Source organism: Poecilia formosa, unplaced genomic scaffold, assembly GCF_000485575.1.
Source record: "Poecilia formosa unplaced genomic scaffold, Poecilia_formosa-5.1.2 Scaffold26, whole genome shotgun sequence".
Classification (NCBI taxonomy): Eukaryota; Metazoa; Chordata; class Actinopteri; order Cyprinodontiformes; family Poeciliidae; genus Poecilia; species Poecilia formosa.
This window is the reverse complement of record NW_006799965.1, coordinates 2,332,963-2,341,851: the sequence shown is the minus strand read 5'-3', so window position 1 is coordinate 2,341,851 and position 8,889 is coordinate 2,332,963. Positions and strand designations below refer to the sequence as shown.

General features: G+C 43.0%; 1 protein-coding gene across 1 annotated transcript; it reads right to left on the bottom strand.

The window, feature by feature from the left end:
- Positions 1-689: 689 nt before the first annotated feature.
- On the bottom strand, positions 690-8,452 carry fgf16 (fibroblast growth factor 16). The gene is made up of 3 exons (XM_007548388.2): positions 7,293-8,452; positions 4,549-4,652; positions 690-1,967 (listed from the first exon to the last, which is right to left on the bottom strand). The coding sequence occupies exons 1-3, from the start codon at positions 7,594-7,596 to the stop codon at positions 1,770-1,772; spliced, it is 606 nt and encodes a 201-aa protein (XP_007548450.2). The 5' UTR covers positions 7,597-8,452; the 3' UTR covers positions 690-1,769.
- Between the last annotated feature and the right edge of the window lie 437 nt (positions 8,453-8,889).

Sequence of the window (8,889 nt, the reverse complement as noted above, 5' to 3'; positions counted from 1 at the left end):
TAGCCCACTCTTTTTTTTCTTCTTCTTCTTCTTGTTGAATCGTGAATTTTGATATGCTGGCCGCACCTAAGAGGGTTCACCGCTGTCCCATGTTTTCTCCATTTGTGGAGAATGGGTCTCACTGTGGCTTTATTGAGGCTTTGGAAATGGCTTTCCAGGCTGACGGATCTTTAATTTCTGTAGGCCAGTAGGATGACATGATGCGTTACTTTTTGATATCATTAAACCTTACTAATTTTGTTGGGTTCTCTTTAAGTGAATTCTTAACTTTACAGATCTGAGAGGGTGAGCGTAAAATGAAATGATTTGAGAACAGCTTTTCAGATTTACTCACATTCTGTCTGGCTATCACAATTTGTTTCATGATCTAAAACATTTAAGTGTGAAAGAAATCATAGAACTGCAGTCCGTGGTTACATATTTAAAACCTAAGCAGAGTAGAAGCATTTGGTGTCATTTTAAATAGAATTTTTGCATTTATGTTGGAAAAAGTGACCAAGAATAGAGAAACCGACTTAAAAAAAAACACATAATGGATAATTAGCACTGTTTGAAAATACAATGAAAAACACTTCCTTATACATAATATATCTGGTTTTAATTAGTACATCACACTTTAATCCAAGCAAAAATGGTCTCTCACAGTAAGTTCTCGATAGCAGGACAATTTTATTGTCATGTCTGTTGCAGTTCTTCACTCTTTTTTTTTTTTTTTTTTTGCCTCATTTCAGTAGAATCTGCAGTCCAAATATCTTCACGTTCATTACAAAATAAACTCTTTGCAATAAATAAATATATAGATTTACATTTATACTTTATATGTAGAAAATAAATATATTGTACATCTCATAAATAGGAACACCCATATGTACACCTCAAGACGCTTGCATGTTTTGTTTTGTTTTTTTCTTTAATAATGTTCGCCGCACTCTGAACATTACAAGTCGCCACTCTTTAACCAAACCTATCTGTTATTCCTTTAAACCGCAGTCGGTGAAGTGCTTACGTCCCGAGCCTACTGAATTTACGCTTTCATTTAAATGTGATGAATGTGATGTTTAGGTTCAAACCAGACTCACAGCTGGGACTTTGGATGTTTAGGTAAGTGCTTCATCAGTCCTACAGTCATTGCAAAGATGTTGCCCTCTTTTTCCATCTGGGACATTCGCCTTGTGGTAGTTTTTAATCTGCGTACAGATTGTGAAGTACCTGATTATACCAAACTTAGCAAGCCAAACCCTTCTTGCATGTCACATCAGAAATGTCTGCAGCACTCCTGAAAAGGGAACTTCCTGGAGCTTTTCTAGCCACCAGAATTAGTTTTTCAGGTTTGTGCTTTAACACACAAGAAGCCCCCACTCTGTGTGCTGTTGCATGTCACTCAAGTGTCTATGCGAGGAGGGTGGGGAAAAAAAAAAAACCCTGGCATCTCGGTTTGGTTTTCCTGATTCACCCCCAGCTGCTCAGTCCTCCACAGAGGAAGCGGTCTCCTCTTCGCTGAAGTCCAAAGCCGAGGCAGACGAAAGACATCCAGGATCGAGCTGAATGTTTATGTCCTGGTCACATGTGACCTCCGTGAGAGCTCAGGGGTAAACAGTTCTCCACAAGATCCAGAATATCCACAGCACACCCCCCCCCTCCTCTCTCTAGTCTTCCGCCTCTTCGACTTTGTTTATCTCTGGGGCTCCAGATGTAACCAGTTCTCCCAGTGTGAGCGCTGGTCACCTGTCCTGGAGCAGATCTCTGTACGCTTGAGGCATCTTCCCCATCTACACCGACCGTGGCAAGAAGTGGGTGAGTTTCTGGTGTTTCTTAGTCCTGCCACCCTCCCTGGGCGATCCGTCCTTGTTTAATGCCACGTAGTAAAAGCGTCCCGTGTCGGTGTGCTTGTACAGCGTCGAAGCGTAGGTGTTGTACCAGTTCTCCTCAAAATGCTCCCTGAACACGCACTCTGCCGTAAGTTTACTCTGCAGAACAGGAAACATGATGTTAGCCCAAGAGAACAGACGGAAATGATGTTCACAGTTTTCACTTCTTCACCTTGCAGTCACTAGGTTTAATGTACTTCACTGGCATTTTATGTGTCAGAGCAACTCAAAGTGGAGCATAACTGAGAAAAAAAGTTGTGCATTTCCTTTACTTTAACACATAAATATGCTTCGGTATAAAACCGGGATCTTCAATCCGGATCTTGATGTCCTGCAACTTATAGACCCTTCTGTGCTTCATCACACTTGAGTCAAATAATCAAGTTATTAGAAGGATTTTAGCAAGATATGGAAAGCTTAAATAAACACAGAGGAGGTAATTCAGTCATTTGCTTCAACTGATTTGGACCAGGGTCTAAAAGACGCAGAGTTCTGAATTTAAAGACCCCGATTAATCCCTTCATCTATACATCAACTCTGTCTCAGCTGAAGAAAAGCTTCCCCACAGCATGACGCTGCCAACACCAACTATTACCAAGGGGATGATGTCCCCATGGCACTAAAAACTAACGTGGTTTTAAGTCGCACAATGAATTTTACCAGAATCTTCAACCTTGGCCTCATGTATGGTTGTAGACAACTTCCAACTCGACTTCTTATGCCTTTCTTTTATAAAAGTTAAAGGCTGTCTGGTTTACAGACGCTTCAACTTAGGTAACTTTTCAAGTTACCATGGGCTCCTCGGTCTTCATGATGCTGTTTGTTCCCTGTTTTTTCTGAGGCCTTCACAGACCAGATAGTTTCATACTGAGATTAAATTGTTAGTCGTTTGCAGTCGATCTTGTTAAAGACTATTGGAGAAAAAAAAAAGAGTTGCTCTAAACATGTGCTGCATTTCCAGATTTTTGTTCATAAAAATAGTCAAAATCCATGTTGAATTTTTCTTCCAAATCATTGACATGCAGTGAAGTTTGTAGTAATGAGAAGCTTCGAGGTGTGTGAGATCCCCACAGTTTCCACTCCTGACATGAACTCACTGAAAAGCTAAAACAAAGCAGTACAAGCTCATTTGGGCTGGAGCTCATTATGAAAAAAAGAGGGGAAATCATTACATGCAGCTTTTCACTTTACGCTCCACTCTCACTCCTCAGACCTGCTGACCTCTCGCTGTGCATGGAGAATCATTTCCCTCCCTGTGATGCAACGAGAACAGTCGGCATACCAACACACTAAAATCTTTGGTGTTCACTGACAGGGCAATATGAGCAGTGGCTGCAGGTCCAGCAGGTGAGAGAGAGGGAGCAGGCTGAATTTAAAAGTACGAGGAACATGACAGACATCGGAGCTGCCTGTCTTTGCAGCCCTCTCTTTCCCATCAGGCTTGCATGTGCTGCTTTTACGACTCTTCACTTCTACAAAACTGCTGAAGCAATCTCGATGATTGGCTTTCAGGCTGTGCTTGGCTGCTCTGTGCAGGAAGGCTGTTGTCTGTAAACACAGCCTAAAGGGCACATGACTGGGCCAGCTCCATGCTGACACACACACCCTCATGCACACACACCTCATCGGATCAAAAGCTCGTCAAGGTCTGCTGCTTTGTGGGACGGAAGCACCCCTCTACCTGTTCAGCTTCCCCTCCCCACCTCCTGCGCACTCGCATCCAGACAGACATGTCGACATCTCCCCTCCTGTCAGTCAGGTGACTCAGTCAGGTGTGCAATTTCCCCTCCAAACCACCACCTCCGACCTCCACCCACACCCTCCTCTCAGGGCCAACCCCCCAGGATGCCAGACTCCGATAACGTGCAGTAACAATATCTGCACTTCCAGCATAATGGCCTACTTAAAGGTAGCCTCTTTTCAAAAACGATGAGAGCCGGGGCCGGCCCACGAGAGGCCCCCAGGTAATGCCCCGGGACACCTGATACAGGATTGCCCTAGAATACTTCCCCTTCCACTGCTTTTATCTCTTTCCTTCCCTATCTCCCTGTCTCGAGGTATGTGTGAGAACTGAGGATGTACACCGACCAGAGCAGGAAGCTTGACCACATTTACATCCAAAGTGATTCTGGACCCTTCTCTCTCCTCTTTGTGGCATATGTAAAACTATATTAAGACACAGGGTCCGTATCCTCCTTGAACCCTTGCAGACAAAGAACAACCATGAAGAGAAAGGAACACGTGCTTGTTTTGTCTCGCTGTGGTTTCACCATTAGCCACATGGGAGCTTTGATTAAGATATAAAGACGCTATGATTCTGTTTAGAAAACTAGACCCAACAAATGAAGAAAAGGACATTTTCAAAGCATGACAAGAACATGGTGTGTTTAACACCACACGGCTCCTAGACGGCCTTGAAAGTATCTTGGATAAGAACGGAGAAACAAAACAGAAAACGGAAACAATTTTCAGGCTTTATTCTATCTCCCATTGTATAGTCCATCCACTTTACATGATTTAAAACTTAATATTTATGCCTTAAAACTGCTTTACAAGAACCAATAAGTGGAAATTTGTATGGAATAGTATGAAATTATGTCACAGAAAAATGTTTAGGAACCCAGCTGGAGGTTTTGGTTTGTATAGAGTGAGATTCTGTTTTTTATCAGTAGAAACTCACCGATCCATAGAGCTCTCCTTTCTCATTCATGCCCAGGTAGAGTCCAGCATCCACCCCTCTGATGCTGACCAGCCCCACTGCCAGGCTGATGAATTCCAGGATACCTGAAGTAAAAAAAAAAACACACACACACACACCGATATGTCAACAGAAGCACACAGAACCAATGTAATAATTTTAGGAATCTCCTCCCATTACTACAAGTTGTTTCTGTCTGGTACACTATAACACTGGTTATTTAAGTTTAATTGAGGACATTAGCTTGGTTGAAAATGGCTAAACTGTTACAAAGTTAGCTATATTTTTGGAAGCTTAGTCCTATTGCAACAATTTTAGTAAATTTATCTGCATTTTAGTTCAGTCAACCACTATTCCCAGCAGACAACTATAATATCGACATGTTTATGGAGTGCAATGCGAGTTAATACAGTACTTAGTAAAAGTTATGAACTACAATTAGTTTTGGTTGAGCTTCTGTGTTGAAAGACTTTCAGATTATATTCAGCTTTCGATAGTTTAGTGACAGCACTAATGCTAAAGTCAAAACTTCAGGCAGCTGTTGCTAATGAACAGCAAACTTGCTAGTTGACCTCTTAGCTCTGAGCCAGATGTATTGGTAATGAACGGCACATCTTGTCAGAGGATATGCTTGAATGCAATGGTTTGAAGTACATTTAAAAAACTTGATTACTATTTCAGTGGCATTGTGTTTAGACTGGTTTAGTGTCAGTGTTAATGGTAAAGTCAAATTTACCAAGTTGGCTTTTCAAACTAAAGGCAGACTTTGCCAAAGAACAGTTATTGTCAACTAAAACAAGAATGTTTTACATTCAGCTTTGTTGGAATAGATTTCATGTCACATGCTTTTATACCAAATCAGTTCTTATTTTTTGTCTTCTGTTAACTTGGAAGGCGAACGAAACTGCCTCTTTGAAAATCAAGGAAGAGATTCTGCATTAATTTAAGTAGCAAAGCATAACTTGACAAATATTGCCTATTTGTAAAGCATAAATGTATTTAGAACTAAATATTTAGAAACTAATTTATCAGACAATATTAAAATGTGATAAAATTTAACTAACTTTATTTGGGAAATACACTTTAAATACTGGTTTGAGTCTTCAAAAGTTAAACTTTCCACTCACAAATACTGATACAAATCTACCTCAGTAAAACAGATGTTCAAATTGTTACGATCATGTTACTGACTAACTTGTGACCCACAATAACAGTTCCTGTCATCAGTGTGAACTGTTAGAATAATGATGTTCAGAGGAAATGATGAAGCAAGATTCAAACTCATCAGAAGCAGAACAGCTTGTATTGTGATAATCACTAAGTTTAAATCTCATGACTGAGTAAATAAGTGAAAAATGAGCTGGAAAATCACTATGGTGAACAAGTAAGACTGCCATACTTAAACTAGTAATACTACAAATATGTAACTTGTTTTTCATTGATTGCAGCGCCTTTCCCTTAACTGCTATGACTAACTTCTTTCTGGTCTTTCGTAATGACGAGACGTTTTCTGTAAAGTCTGATGTTCCCCAGGGACTTCTAGCACAGCCTGGGAAGACACTTTAATGAAGCTTGTAGATGGTTACAGTGAAGGCAACTTCAAAGGCAGGGAGACAAGTGGTAAAATTAAAAGCCACTGGGTGTTGTGATGCAGAGGTTACTCAGAGAGGATCCAGCTGGCTGCTGTGACTGGCAGAGGCCAGCTCTTCCAGCCACCTGGCCTCCATCTCCCCGACCTCATCAGATGACAGAGATCATCCCTCTAATTTTTTTTTAAAGAGAGTGTGTTTCATATCCTCTAATCAAAGTCTCCTCTAGCTTGGCGCAGCGAGGACGACCTTGCATTTTCTTTCTTTCTTTCCTCCCTTCCTTCTTTCTTTCTTCCTTTCTTTTTTTTTCTCTTTCTCTCTCTCTTTAACTTTAAGTGAAGCCAGACAGAGACAAACACGCGGACCACCCATCCCCTGTAAAACACCGACTTATTTTTTGGCTCAAGCATGAACATTAAACCGTAGCTTGGATTCCGCGGTGGTCACGCTTTAATTCGGAGTTATTCTGTCCCGCAGCGAGCGAGCGAGCCGCCCGGCCCGCACCTGTGACACATGCGGCGCCTGGACATGTGCGCGTCTCTGCCCTGTGACCCCCAGCAGCCGAGACAGACTTTATTTCACAGGTGACACCCGGGCTTTGGCCCCGCGAGAAAACAACAGCTGTGGCTCAAAACATGTGAGATAGATAGTCTGCCTATTATCGGAACGGGCTTATCAGAGGGGGACTGGCACGCGCACGTGTCGAAGCTGGTTGTCACGGAGACGCGCACGCGCACACTTTATTTAAAGCGTCGAGGGGGACACCTGCTCCCGGGTGCCCGCGAGCGCAGAGATTTCTAGAAAAAGCCGCGCGGCTGTTCAGCACGAGCGAGTCCACCGAGGAGGATGCGCCGCCGGTGAAAAAGGAACTAATATCCAGGACATGGTTTCTGAGTTTATCTACTTAAACTCAGAAACGTTTCGAGCCACATTCAAATGTGTAAAAATACAATTATAAAAGTGCCTAAAGTTAGGGAAATCAATAAACGTATAAATAAAAGTATAAACACGCCAAAACCGAAACGAGCTTCCAAACGGTGAGACTTTAACTAAGGTTGGGGGTGGGAGGGGTATTTAAAGCAATAAATGAAATGAAATGAAACTTCTACAAATACCCTGAATGCCAAAGAAACTCACCAAATCTGCTGTGGTCCTGCCGTGTCCCATGCACGGTGCCGTTGGGGAATATCTCCAGCTGAAAGCCAGTCCTGCAGTAGAGCTGACGCCGCCTCAGGATCCCCTTAAGGTGGCCGAAGTCTGTGGGCGACCCCTGCTGCAGCCTGCCTTCGATCTGCCCCAGCCGCTCGCTCAGCCCTGCCGGAGACTCCGACAAGGGCGCGCTTGCCAGCGCAGGGAAGCTCTGTAAATCCAAGTCGAGCGTCCCCAGAAAACTCCCGACCTCTGCCATCGTTTGCACAGCTGTCACATTAAGCGAAGGCATTTGAGATGTATGTGCAGCGACTTGCGGAGGGAGAAAAGTTTACGCACAAGTCCGGTCCATGCACGCAGGAAAAAAGAGCGTCCCCGGCGCGCCGTGCTCCTCCAAAGTCAGGGAAGTCCTCTGAGTTTATTGATAGTCCTTTGCTTTAATCATGAGTTTGATATCTGTGTTTATCAAATGGAAAGACTCTAATATATACATACTCCCCACGCATTCTCACATTGGACACCCAGATTCAAGCCACGCCTGGCTGGCATCCCTTCTTACGCGCATCAGTTTGCTTTACTTAATCTTCACTTTTAGACCAACTTTTTGCAACACATGACACAAATGAGTTCAACGCTCTTCTTATATAAAGTTATTAATTTTTTTTTTTAATGTTCCGATCACTTCAATCCATGGGCAGAAATGTCTCCAGAATGTATCCTCTTCCCTCTTTGCGGTTTTCCGCTGTCTGTTAAAACCGCAGCGCCCGTCCAGTGGCAGAAAAACCTGGCAACACGCGGCGGTCCATTAAACTGCGGCGCAGATGCAGAAGTGGAAAGTATCATGATGAAAACGCACACATATCAACTGACTGCGTCTATTTAACCGCTAACCCCATCAGCCCCTTCAACCACTGAAGCCAAGCCTTCTTTATGTCGGCTTTTGGGTCAGAATCCTGGCTTAATGGGGGTAGTGGGGGGGGAGGAAAACCGCAAAAGAAACATTTGCATGAAAGGATTATCAAAGTAACCTGTGCACACGCTCACAGTAATCCAACCTCCTGCGCACACGTTTGAGGGACCAAGCACTGCAAGTTGGAGCTTTTCACGGGAGCATTTTCCCCACCTCTTCGCTGGAAGCAGGTGCTTTCTTACCCTCTCTGCACCCAGTTTGCAGTAAGCTCCAGCAAGCCAGCAGCTTAAACCACTGACTTCTTGCGAGGAGGTGTGGGGCAGGCGAGGAAAATCCAGATTCTGATGTTGTCTGACTGTACATACGTTTCTCTAATTAATTTTCAAATAATAAAGAAAGCACTGAAACTATCAAACACTGCATGCTAAAGCATTCAACTCCCTTCCACAACTTACATTTTTTCACAGCAACAAATTGTAATGTATTTACATGATAAAACTGACCAGCTCTATAAGAAGGAAAAAGAGATGAAGCTTTTGCTGATTTTGTCAGATGTGTTTCTATGATTGGCATAGACTGACCTCCATCTATCTTTAACTCTCATCACATTTTCTGTCCCTACTGGACAAAAAAAAAAAAAAGCCATATCCACAGCCTAATACTGCCACCACCATG